Raw genomic sequence first — 13060 nt, 5'->3', positions numbered from 1 at the left:
AACAGGCTACAACGTCAATAGATGATTCGACCATATGAGCCGAAGAGCCAACAATTCCCTTTTTCGGGTGCAAACGACCCAGTTTTCTAGCCATGGAATCTGTTGTCAAATATGTGAATCAAAGATATCAAATACAATATCTATGTTACACAACTAACTCGGTTCGGTTTTAATAGCAGTGACTAATACATAAGGCTGAAAGCTCGGTTTTAGTGTCTCAACCGGTTGCTGCGAAACATGCGAGCACCAGCTATAAAAAAAGGTGACATCCTCCTGTGTGCTAAAATTAATATAATCAATGAATAGAAAACATTTATTGGATGACAAGTCGAACTCGTCCTCGAGGTCAGTTTCTAGAGCCAGAACCCCCAGGCCAGATGGAGAAGAAAATGGGCAATTGGACTTTGCCTTCAGTAATTTGGAGGAACTATTAAGCTCAAAGCTAGAAAATCTTGAAGGATGGAGAGAGCAGAACTATGATTTCAAACAAGATACAGTAAACGAATGGAACAGGGCCCGAATCACTTCCAGTGGCTCCATAAAGGAATTAATACATTCCTTACAGGTTTCTAGAAATGAAGTTTCTTCAGATTCAAGAGAATTGATTCTAGCACAATTGTATAAGTTGATTGTGGTTAAATCCTTACTTGTGTATAACGAATCCAGAATTGGCACTGACGACTACGTGGGTGAAGAAAGCGTCCTGGACTTGATTTTCATATTGATGAGAAGAGATGCCAGATCTCCTCAGGAATTTTTATTACTTTACAGATGCACAATTGCCTTAATTGTCAGTGATATTGATGAATTCAGCTCTTTGGCCGATGGAGAATTCATGTTATTTATGAAGAGCTTGATCACTGAACCTGCTACGGCCATAATCACCAATGAGAACAAAAGTCATGTCATATCTGGTTATGTTGGTCTCTTGATGATTTTACATAACGGATCTTCTGGTTATGGAATTGACTCCACAATATCCTGGTTGTACGAAATTACTGAAGGTTATTGTTTGAGTGCATTGACTAGTATAAGAGACTTCAAGGAGGGAAACCGTGAATACTCTACTTTTTTCGACGATCTTAGTAAGCAAAGAATTGTTAATGAATTGACGACAAAACAAAATAGTGAGGCCTTGATCGGGATAGCTGGTCTACATGGAGTTGGTTGCTTATTGACTCTTGTACCTCGAAATGACTTTTTAAATGAAATCATTGAGGACCTTATTCCCAAGTTACTTGAATTATTTGATAACGAGTTGAATGTTGATATTAGTAAGGCTAGTGGACGAGTGATAGCTCTTTGCTATGAGGTTTATCATTATAGAAATGATGAAGATGAAGATAATGATGCTGATTTTAATGACAATTCACCATATTATGAACAAGAAGAAATAACTTCCGTGTTGACAAGACTTGTAAATTTGAACGATAAAAAGGTTAGCAAGAAGGACAAAAAGGATATCCATTCCATATTCAGAGACATTTTAAATACAGTGGAGAATTACGGTAATTATGATACCCGTATTGAAATATTGAAGAGAAGTCCTAGGGGACTTGAGATCTTGAGTGAAATCATGGATTTGAACTTTATCAAATTAAGTAAAACCAGGTCAATTCAGATTAATAGTTGGTTTTTGTACATAAGACTCATCCATCTCAAATGGTGTTTTAGTTTTGGTGTACACAACCAGTTAATCTCAAACCCTCTGGCAAGGGATGTCCTAAAAGAACCACCTACCGACTTCGAAGTCAAATATGGATACGAGGGTGACGAAGACGAAGAAAATAACTCTAGTTATTACAATGATACCAAGTACGAGATGGACGATAAAAAGAGAACAAAAAAGTTGAATAAACTTAGAGTCAATAAGTTGACTGAAGAGATGGAAGACTTGGGATTAAACAAGTAGTTTATTATATTTATTATATTATCATATTTATTATATTTATTTCAATTAAGATATCTATATATCATCTAGGCTGATTCTATTGAAATTTTGTTTTAAATTGTCATCAAATTCATGTCGTAGTTGTTATCTTTTGGGTTTGTAAAGGCATTATATTCTTCAAAACCAATCAACAGACCGCTTTCTTCAAAGTCAGTGCTCCTTCCAACAGAAGAAGAAAATGGAAATGAGTCGTCTAGGTCAAATTCAGGATTGGCCAAGATATAATCATTGAATATGATTTCTGGATCAGTATACACAAACTGAGTGGTGGTCAATGCGTATAACTTTATATCATGTTCGATGATGAACCAAAGGATATAATCTAAGTTGTATTGCCATCTACCCATTTTCATGTTGTAATTTTTAAACCATGCCATGTAATCTCTCCAGATACTTTTATCTTTAAATAAACCAAACTGAGAGATTTCACATACGAATGCAAAAGCATAAAGAACTCTTAAGGCAAAGAATTCTTTATCTCTTACCAAGTTTCTGAATGGTTCCCTTATCAAAACCAAAAACTTGAAACTGGGTAGCGGATAATTGTTTTTATCTGAAATTGTCAAACATCCATCCAAGATTCCAATACTTCTCCTTATGTTCAACTTAGACGTACCAGGGATATCTGTTACATTAAGTTCATGGGTCAATTTAACAATGATAGGATACACCATGGTTGGGTTTCTTGTATGGATTGGTTTTCTAAGTGTAGCACCTGTGGAGGAGTACAAGGACACTTCAGCCATAGCAGCGAGATTGTGACTGATCGTCAAAAAATCTGTATTCATATTGATAATTTGATCATAGTGGTATACATACTCGTCATTTTCATCAAAATTCACTAGTGGTACCAACCCATGGCCATGCAGACCTATAAATGTGAATATAACCATCACTCCAATTTGCAATATCAAGGCATCTTTAGGGTCCACCACTACTGTTCCTGACAGTCGGTCAACTCTGTTAATCATAATATCGTTACAACCAGTCACCAAGTTAGCAAAATATTTGGAAGTTAAAGCATATAAACTTTGGTTGATTCCTTCCAAAAAATCAAAGTCTTTATCAAATAAAGTCGGTATAGAAACATCCTTGATAGAGGAATGGAAACCAAATAAGCTACTTCTAGTTCCGATTTCTACTTTTCCCCTCTTGACCAACGAAACCATTGGTATAACTGATTTCTCTTTGCAAAATTGCCATGAGTTCACACATGCCAAACTGAAGATACTATTTCTAACAACTTCTGACTCAAGAAATAACGCTACTGTATCGTTCATAATAAAACTTTTGATTGGACCATCCATATGTGCAACAAATGGACCTACCGACGTACGAAACGTGTGAAGCAACTTCAACTCAAATGCATGAATGTTCAACTGTTTAGAAACGGAGTTAATAGATTGTAATGATCTGGAGTTCAAATCGTATTTTGGACTGTACATTAGTGTTTGGAGCATTTTTGAAATCTTGGTATCCCTTGCTTGTGCTTTTAAACTCGAAGGTATAGCGTAAACACATTCTCTTCTAGTGTACTGACAGTATTCACAAGAGGGTTTTCTCTCATCACACTGAAAAGGTTAGTAAAAAATGTGTAAAAATTACGCACACATTCAACGTACCTTTATCCTTAACAGCTTACAACTGAAGCAGCCGTTTCTTGACCTCTGTGCCTTTGGCTTGGAAGGTGTCAGCATATGTAACTTGATAAAAAACCGAAATTGATTTCAAATGCTGCTCGACCTGTCAACATTTATTTTAAGCGCTTATGTCAGCTATTGCCAAAAAAGCCTTATCCAAGTGATTTTCCATTATATTAACACTCTATTTCTCTATTTTATTTATACAAGGGAGAATACACGAGTCTATTGAACGATAAAGTCTTTGACATCAAAATCCTTCGAGTTAATACCAAAGGTTCCAATATAAGCCTTGGCTTCGCTTCTCATCTTCTCAGTGGTGGTAGCATCCCAGTTCAAATCGTTCTTCATAATTTCAACCACTCCATCAACTGCACTTAAAGCCTGTCTAGCATTCAAAAATGCCAATCTAGTTCTTCTAGCTAAGAAGTCAACGGGAGTTCTGATGTACTCATACTTCAAAGAATATTTCAATTCGGCGATAGTGAATGGCTCATCGAAATTCTGATAAGACAAGTTGTTACCCTCAGATTCGACAGCTTCAGATGGGCTGAAAGATTTGGTAGCTGCCAAGGTGATTGGTAACTTGTTGTAATCGGATTGACGATACAATTCCAAGATCAATGAAGATCTCGAACCGTAGTTGTGAGACAAATGCTTAGCCAATTTCAAAGGAATTCTGTACTCATGAATCAATCTAGCGGAATAATTCTTTGAGTAGTCCTCACCACCAATCAAAACTAATTGGTTTGTTTGACAAGGCTTTATTTCCTTGTCAAACTTGAAGTTCTTAATAACAGTGTCCACAGTTTCTTCGGCCATTTCTCTGTAAGTAGTCCATTTACCACCAGAAATGGTGATTAAGCCTGTAGGAGACGAATGGATCAAATGAGATCTTACCAATCCCTGAGTGGAACCAGCTCCACTAGAGCCATTTAACAAAGTATCAGGGTTTCTCGCCAATGGTCTAATACCAGACCAAGCACTCAAAACATCATCCCTGTTAACTGGGAACACAATATATTTTTGTAATTCTTGCAAAATATCTTGAATTTCTTCTTCAGTTGGAACAGGACTAGCAGGAACATCTTTTAATGGAGTATCTGTAGTTCCACATAAAACTTTTCCTTGCCATGGCAAAAAGAACATAACTCTACCATCAGAAGTGGAAGGATCCAAAAGACCAATATTTTGTGGTCCATAATATTCGGGTAAAACAACATGGACTCCACTAGAAGGAACAATCATTTTTGGAGCTTGGGGAGTGGCAGGAGGCTTACCTTGAGGGTCATTGTCCATTTCCAAAATCTTATCAGCAAAAGGACCAGTAGCGTTGACCACAGAAGTGGCTTGAATGTTATATTGTTTACCAGTTTCCAAGTCAGTAGCCAAAACACCTTCAAGTTTGTTTTCGCTGTTCTTTAATAATTGGTCAACCTTCATGTAATTCAAGACGGTGGCACCATTTTCAATGGCAGTGATGGCCAAAGAAGAGTTCATTCTAGAATCATTAAAGGACCCATCGTGGTACACACAAGACAACTTCAAGTTAGAAGCATCCACCATTGGAGCCAACGCAGAGGTGGTTTCCTTCGATAAAATGGTAGAAGACCTTAACCCTTGATGACCGGCAAACCAATCGTACATTTTGCAACCAGCGAAAAAATAGGGTGCCTGCCACCATTTGTAAACAGGAATCATAATGGGTAAAACGGAACACAAGTGAGGAGCGGTTCTTAACATGTTTCCTCTTTCGTTCAAAGCTTCGATAACTAAATCTAATTGAGCTTTTGACAATTGAAACACGGCTTTTTCCAAGTATCTGACACCTCCATGAGCCATTTTAGTGGACTTTGATGAGGTACCCGAGGCAAAATCATTTTGTTCCAAAAGACACACGTTAAGACCTCTGGTAGCCGCATCAACAGCAGTACCGGTTCCAGTAGCTCCACCACCGATGACGATCATATCGAATTTCTTTGTGTTTTCGACATTTTCCAATAACTGATCTCTAGAAGGAGGCTTGGGAAGAGATTTTATCAAAGGTTTGTAACTGTTAACCAAGTTAGGAGCATTCGGAGATCTGATGAAATCAAGGTAGATCACAGTACCACCAACCAACCCAGCACCCACGAGGGCAGACTGAGTCAATTTGGATTTCAAAATATTCGAGAATGTCGGCATGATATTTTGAAAAACTTCAAGCTAACGAACAGCGGAAAAACTAGAAGATTGAATGGAATAAGGAAAATTGTTATTGAACAACAACTGCTGTGAACCTTATGAAGGACAAATAAATAAGTTGATTAGTTGAACCAAAGCAAAAGAAAAAAAATTCACAAGAGAGGATATTGACAATCTTTTTTATAGTGTAATGTCAGTGTGTATATATGTCCCAAAACACGAATTTGAATTGCTAATACAAAAAGAAAAGATTCGCAACAGGACCTGTCCAGTCATACGGCTGTCACCATATCACCAAGTCACCATCACCATCCTGCCTACGAGACCCAACTCCCTAATATCACCTTGAAGTGGTGATCTCTTGCCAGTCTTATGACTAATTAAACTTGAGTTATCGAATTCTAGGATCAGGGAAGCCTTTAACCCGGCTGCACATGAAAGAAAAGATGCGCACATACACTAGACAAGGGTTTATCCGGTAAGTGAGGAACTACTAGTGTGTAAGCCATCAAGTTAGACTTCAATTCAACAATCTTTTGATCGTTGAAGGTACCTCTCTATAATTGCCCGAGTACTTTGGTATTGCAGCAATTGAGCGAAAAATAGAATAGAAAAATAACGACCGAGGCCCGAATATGTATTATACTCCTACACTCGGTGGTGAAACCGAAATTAGTGCAGGGCTGGACTGGTTGTTCTCCGGGTCTATCTTTGAATTCTCTTAGCTGCCGAACCATTTTAAATATATTTGGTAACAGTTTAACTGCTTATGGTGCTGGAAGCTTGTTGTCCGAGCGTCTGATGAGGGTGGAACAATCTTCGGAGCTCATCAAACTCTGATGCTCACGGCCACACGCACCAAAGATGGACCGATGCGGTTTCTCAATTTGAGACAATTTTGTGGTGGGGGAGGGGGCAAAGCGATCATCCCGATGCTTCAATGGCTTGGTGCATACACTGACCTACCAACCGCTATGGCGTTTTCTAGCGAAGTTTTTTAGTTCAATGCCTTTTCCCCAGATTTAATGTACTATTTTCCTGGGCCTAACAAAGCACCCTTTGTGCAAAGGGCTCGTATCTCCCGGATGTTGGGGCGGTACCCGGCATTGTGTCAGCCGCCTTAGTTCTCATCTGTTTGTGCTGTCAATTCCGCAGAGTTCAGTGGTGAGCAGTAGTGTGCGGGAATGAGCTTATATTAAGCATTATGATGAGTGTATGGCCCAATTTATCAGTATGTGGTTCAGATTTAGCTTTTGCGATTCCCACCAATTCCGTCGATTTTAGTCGAAATTAGACCGATTCCCGGAATTGCACCCCCAACTTGGCTGCAATTCTTTTTCTGACAGCGATACGCCGACATGCCTTGGGGGTTATGACATGCATAAAGTTTTTGCTTGGCTTCTAGGTTTCTTGGCTACTTGGCTTCATGAACCTCATCTGTCGAGTCAAGCGAAAATTGGCCGGTAGTGTTGTAAACTCGGTTATATGCGTTGGTGCCTCTCCTAAGCAAATGAAGCTGAATCTTGGCAATTGAATAAATTGCCTTTTTTTCCAAGTTGACTGTTAGTACGAGATAATGCCCCTACACTACTCAATTGACCCCAACATTATGTCACAGCCGATGGGTTTCAGGCCGGATGGGGGAAGCGATGTATAAAAATTGAACTAATTACTGATAAACCCGGTAGTATTTGTTGTAAAATCACATTCCACCATCTCATTGTTCTGATGATGCCCAGAACTTTTCTAAAAATTTGTACCAATTACTGCATTGTGCCAGTCGAATATGCCTAAGGCGCTGGAAAACAATGCTTTATTCGTAAATTAGCTCAGGACGGTTATATTTTTTTATAAATTCTAGCATTTTCCCATTATCTTTTTCATCAGCAATTAAGCCATGTCTTTCTCAGGTCAAGAATCAAAGAACGCTTTGAATGGTGATGAAGTTGAAAACGATACCACCTCTTCTAAGGAACTTGAACAGGTTGTATCTGTTCCAATCCCTGCAAATATGCCAATTTCAGGTACGTTGGCTAACTCCACCAGTAAATCGATGGGTGTGAGAAAAGCTGAGGTTCTCAATGACCAATACCAAAGTTATGTGTGGAGAGTAATCTTATTCGTGACTGTTTTAATTACCGCATATGCTTATGCTGTAGAGATGACGGTCAAAGGTACTATTGAAACTTATGCCGTGGCATCTTTCAACCAGCACGCTTTGAAATCCACTGTTGGTGTTGTACAAGCAGTTGCAGCTGCTGCGGCTCAGCCAACTTATGCCAGATTATCTGATCGGTTCGGAAGATTGGAGTTAATTATTGTCGCCTTGGTGTTATATGTCATTGGTAGCATTGTTCAATTCACTTCCAAAAATGTCGATGCCTTGTCTGCTGGTACTGTCCTTTACGCAATTGGAATACAAGGTATTATTGTATTGTTGCAAATTGTTTTGGCAGATTTCTCCACCTTAAACTGGAGATTGGCTTGTTCCTTCATTCCTGCCTTACCATTTATCATCAACACTTGGGTTTCAGGTGATATCGTTTCTTCCCTTTACCCAGCGCACTCTTGGCAATACGGATATGGTATTTGGACTTTCGTTTTCCCCTTGTGCTGTGTGCCTTTAGTTGCTTGTTTCGCTCATATGAGATGGTTGGCTTCTAAAACTCCTGAATGGAAAGCATTGAAGGAAGAAGGAAAATTGATTAATAAATGGAAGTCTTGGTCTGACAACATCGTCATTGATGTTTTCTGGGAAGTCGATGTTATTGGAATTCTTTTAATTATTTGTGTTTTCGGGTTTATTTTGGTGCCTTTCACTATTGCTGGAGGTGTTAACGATACCTGGAAGAAGGCTTCCACCATTGTTCCATTGGTTATTGGGGTTGTCTTGATCCCCGTTTTGGCTTTCCATGAAATGAGGTTCGCCAAGTTCCCGCTCTTGCCAATTCAATTGATGAAGGATAGAGGTGTTTGGTCCGCTATTATTGTGGCTGTTTTCATTAATATGCTTTGGTATCTTCCAAATGAGTACATTTATACTGTTTTGGTGGTTGGTATGAATGCGTCAATCAAAGCTGCTACCAGGATCTCGTCTTTATACTCGTTTGTATCTGTTATTGTTGGTCCATTGTTGGGTTTGTTGGTTACCAGAGTGAGAAGATTAAAAGGATTCATCATTTTTGGTGTTTTGTGCTGGGTTGGTTCTTTTGCCATTCTCTACACTAAGAGAGGTGACCCTGATGCTAGTCAATCACAACTTAATGGTGTTATTGGTGGTTTGTGTTTAATGGGTTTTGGAGCTGGTTTTTTCACTTACTCTACCCAAGTTTCCATTTCCACTTGTACTAACCATGAATACATGGCTGTGGTTATTTCTATTTATCTTGCATCTTACAATATTGGTTCTGCTCTTGGTTCTTCTATATCTGGTGCTACTTGGACAAATACTATGTACAAGAATCTTGCCAAAGAATTTGAAGCTATTGGTTTCACAAATGTTACAGCAGCTGCCGCTTATGGGGACCCCTTCACTTTCGCTATCAACTACACTTGGGGAACTCCTGAAAGAGCAGCTATGGTTAGAGCGATGGCCAAAACCCAAAAGATCTTGTGTTTGATTGCGTTGGTATTGTCTTTCGTGCTCTTGTTAGATGTCTTCTTCTTGAGAGACCACAGATTAGATACAGTTCAATCCTTGGAGTTAGACCATTCTAAGGAAGAAGGTATTAAGTCTGATGATGGAGGAGTAATTGTCAACAACTATGATGACGATTTCCTTCTTAACAGGATTAAGAGTCTTTTTAAAAGAGGTGAGAAGTAAATAATTGTTTTCGTAAGTTTTAATAGTACGCTTAAATTCAATATGTAATCATAATAAGTCATCATCATCCTTGTCCACCACGCTGTTTTTGATCTTCAATAACAATTGTGTTTTCAACTTATCTAATTTGCTGAATTGGTCATACTCAAACACCTTGTCAGCAAACAATTGTTCATCACCTTGGTCGATGGCCTCTAAAATACTTCCAATTAATTTAAACTCACGGGTCGACTCGAATGAAGGCTCTTCTTGACAATAATGATCCAACTTCTTGTGTGCCTCAATCACATCATCCATGCACAACGTACACAAAATTGATTTGAAGAAGTAGTCCTTCAAATTCCACTTCGACAAAGCATTGCCTACCAGTTTCTTAATGATACCATCATAAAGTTCGACAGCTTTCTGGTAGTCACCAGATAAACTAGTCAAATCAGCACACTTCAAGTAGGCTTTATTGGATAAAGCTTCAGCATGATCAGTGTCAAAATAATCACCGGCTTGTTCATAACTCTTAGATGAATTGGCTATATCCCCTGTAGACTCGTAAAGTTCGGCCAAGTCCATTGTGAAGTTAGCAGCTCTTCTAAATTGCCCATTTTGTGTTAAGAAAATGTGGATTGCTTGACTCAATGAATCAATGGCTTCGGTGGGTGAAACTCCTTTGAAACACTTGTAGGCTTCAACCAAGTGGTTGGCCACATCGTTGTGATTGTTAAGTTGTTTCTGGATATTGGCAGCTCTTACAAACTGTTTACCAGCCAGGTCATAGTCCTTTATTAATCTGTATTGATTACCAGCCTGAACAAATAAGTCGCTGGCCTCTTCTAATCTATAGGATTGAGAAGATCCAGATATAAACAGTAAGAATCCCAGTTGGGGCTTTAACAACTTTTCTGCTTCTGCTATGGTTGCACGAGGGTCAGACATGGTGCTTGCGTAAAGTTCTAATCTTCCCTCCAGAATATCTTCGCGCATATATCGATGTTCGGTCGTGTATGGTACTTTTCTGAACGACAAGTGCATATAGAGCTAGAAGCTTGCTTCAACGTTGGTTCAAAGGGTTGTATTGAAGAAAGGTAGCATGTACTATGGGGTTGATTTCTGGAAGTTTTTCTAGGATTTTTTGAATCATATTTCAATCATCTTCTTTATTTAATTCTTGCGAATTTTACTAAATTCAATTTCTTGCAGCATTTATTTTTTGTGAAAGAAGAAGATGTCAAGGAATGGTTTTTAAGGCGAGTAACGTAGATTATATATAATTATAACAAGCATGACTGGATCATAAAATCTCTTCATCCCCGTATTTCTTGCTGTATAAACCCAACGCCTTTATAGAGAATAAGAATTTATAAGAAGGATATTCAATAGCACAGCTATGGTTAAAAACGCCTTCGATATCTTCAAATTTCCATTCACCGGTAGGCAACTGTCTTTTCATTATCAACTCGATACCCTTCTTGATAGGGGTCTTGTCAGGATAATCTGCTAACAATAATCCAATAACACTCCAAGCAGTCTGGACCACCAAGGATTGGTTACTATTGACATATGAATGAGTCTCACATGACTTCATTGATTCAGACCATCCACCATCTGACAATTGCTTGGAAATCAAGAATTCACATCCTTTCTTGACCACAGGATCATTCTCATAAGTTCTTCCTACAGAATTGAAAGCTTCAAGGGCAAACATACCAGCATAAGTGTAACATACACCCCAGGCTCCATACCAAGATCCATCTTCGTTCTGTGCTTTTCTGATATAATTGATAGCATCTTCAATAGCAAATTTAATAGGAATCTGCTTGTACTCAGGATAATATTTAGTGAAATATGTTAACCCCAAAACTGAAGAATCAGTACATTCAACGTACGGATATTCGACCATGATATTGTTGAACACTTCCGCCGGGTTCAAAGATTCCAACATTTTAGACCCTCTGATTTTTTCGTATGTTGAGAAGGAACCAAATTCATAGCTCCCTCTGTTCTGCAAAGTCAACAACACATTAATAGCGTCAAACAATCTGTCATCAGCTATTTCATCTTTAATATCTGAAAATGCCAGGTGGTTCTTTACCATTATAATTGCCTTTACAGCTTCTGCCGTGCAATCACTGACGGTATAACCCTGATCTTTTGTACTGAACCCCCAAGCTCCATTTCTCTTATCTCTGAAACTACCTTCAACACAGTCGTCAGTGAATTGGTTTCTGATTAAGTATCTGAATGCTTTTTTTATCATAGGCTGATGCTTAGGTATATCGGCCAAGCCAGCCATAAAACAATATTGGATCATGAAAGCAGCATCCCAGGTTTGGGTTCCATTGGTTCCCATAACTGTCATACCTTGGGGACCATGGAACAAGACTTCGTTCTTTCTGGAATTAAGCTTTTTGAAATTCTCTGATTCTTTACCTTCCACTGCAAATGTTACCACCATATCCAAAGCAAAACTAACCGGTGCAATTGTTAAATGCTTGGTATTTGCATAATCTTTCAAGATTAAGCCATAGACATGTTTACTGGCCAACGTTCTTATCCAATCGGGTCTGAATTTCTCGTACACTACCAACAACTTGTTGGCAAAATTTAAAATCTTAGAGTGTGGATAATATAAGTCCACACCACAAACATTGTTTCTGTGTTCGCTAAAATGGATATTCTCATATGGCAATTGGGATGGTAAATAAATTTCATTCCGAAGGTCTTGCAATAAAGGGGTCATCTCCATTCTCACTTTATTCATTATAATATATCCAAATGGTGCATATATGGCTCTTACATGCACCCACCATCTCCCAGGATGAGCTGGGAACCAATATGGTAACATCCACAACTCTGGAGGAGCCGGGTTTACTCCTTCATATTCGTATAACCCAAGAATAGAAAGCCATACTTTACCCCAATGTGGGTTCCCTAAAGCACCTCCCAACCGATGTAAAGTTTTTCTTGCCTTAACACAAACTGGGTGATTAGCATCTAATCCAAGTAATCGTAACACCAAATAGTTCATGGTAGTACCAAAACATGTTGACTTGTCTACCGAGTGCAAACCCCAGCCCCCATCCACTGGATGCGAAGCGTTAACTAAATAGCGAATCATTTCAATTCGATATGGTTCAGGAATCTCGGTACCTGAAAAATAGCATGCTACGACATATCCAATGGTCATAAACATTGGGCCCTTGTACTGGCAAGGAAGCAGGCCACAGTCGTCTTGAAGAAGTTGTAAGAATTCAGCTCCTTTAGAGGCTGCTTGAAGTGGAGTCTTAATGGCTTCTGGCTCTGGTGCTGGGAACAGGTCCTGATCTAGAAGGTAGCGAGCGAAAGTCGACTGAGGGTCTTTCTCTAGGTCATTTTTGTCAGGGTACTCCCACCATTCAGATCCGATATCATCCGTTCTAAGTCTCCAACGAGAGCTATCTGTCCTTGGGAGGCCAAGCCGGTCTGAAT

At 39.0% G+C, this 13060-nt stretch overlaps 6 protein-coding genes across 6 annotated transcripts; 2 read left to right on the top strand and 4 right to left on the bottom strand. All coding sequences in view use genetic code 12, as the record gives it.

Moving 5' to 3' along the window:
* Nucleotides 1–298: 298 nt before the first annotated feature.
* PSN45_004054 (uncharacterized protein) lies at nucleotides 299–1912 on the top strand (the record flags this gene model as incomplete). Its single annotated transcript, XM_006686122.2, has 1 exon — nucleotides 299–1912. The coding sequence occupies one exon, from the start codon at nucleotides 299–301 to the stop codon at nucleotides 1910–1912; it is 1614 nt and encodes a 537-aa protein (XP_006686185.1).
* Nucleotides 1913–2004: 92 nt separating this feature from the next.
* PSN45_004053 (uncharacterized protein) lies at nucleotides 2005–3648 on the bottom strand (the record flags this gene model as incomplete). Its single annotated transcript, XM_006686123.2, has 2 exons — nucleotides 2005–3522; nucleotides 3574–3648. 2 exons carry the CDS (start codon nucleotides 3646–3648, stop codon nucleotides 2005–2007), a joined length of 1593 nt encoding a protein of 530 aa, XP_006686186.2.
* A 168-nt stretch (nucleotides 3649–3816) lies between these two features.
* Nucleotides 3817–5775, bottom strand: GUT2 (mitochondrial glycerol-3-phosphate dehydrogenase; the record flags this gene model as incomplete). Its single annotated transcript, XM_006686125.2, has 1 exon — nucleotides 3817–5775. One exon carries the CDS (start codon nucleotides 5773–5775, stop codon nucleotides 3817–3819), a length of 1959 nt encoding a protein of 652 aa, XP_006686188.2.
* A 1897-nt stretch (nucleotides 5776–7672) lies between these two features.
* Nucleotides 7673–9598, top strand: PSN45_004051 (uncharacterized protein; the record flags this gene model as incomplete). The annotated part of the gene is made up of 1 exon (XM_006686126.1): nucleotides 7673–9598. The coding sequence occupies one exon, from the start codon at nucleotides 7673–7675 to the stop codon at nucleotides 9596–9598; it is 1926 nt and encodes a 641-aa protein (XP_006686189.1).
* A 48-nt stretch (nucleotides 9599–9646) lies between these two features.
* SEC17 (vesicular-fusion protein S17) lies at nucleotides 9647–10528 on the bottom strand (the record flags this gene model as incomplete). Its single annotated transcript, XM_006686525.1, has 1 exon — nucleotides 9647–10528. One exon carries the CDS (start codon nucleotides 10526–10528, stop codon nucleotides 9647–9649), a length of 882 nt encoding a protein of 293 aa, XP_006686588.1.
* A 355-nt stretch (nucleotides 10529–10883) lies between these two features.
* On the bottom strand, nucleotides 10884–12710 carry ERG7 (Lanosterol synthase (Oxidosqualene--lanosterol cyclase); the record flags this gene model as incomplete). Its single annotated transcript, XM_006686127.2, has 1 exon — nucleotides 10884–12710. The coding sequence occupies one exon, from the start codon at nucleotides 12708–12710 to the stop codon at nucleotides 10884–10886; it is 1827 nt and encodes a 608-aa protein (XP_006686190.2).
* Nucleotides 12711–13060: the final 350 nt, after the last annotated feature.

The sequence above is a fragment of the Yamadazyma tenuis genome, chromosome 5 (assembly GCF_029203305.1).
Source record: "Yamadazyma tenuis chromosome 5, complete sequence".
NCBI lineage: Eukaryota > Fungi > Ascomycota > Pichiomycetes > Serinales > Debaryomycetaceae > Yamadazyma > Yamadazyma tenuis.
This window is presented reverse-complemented; position numbering and strand designations above follow the sequence as displayed.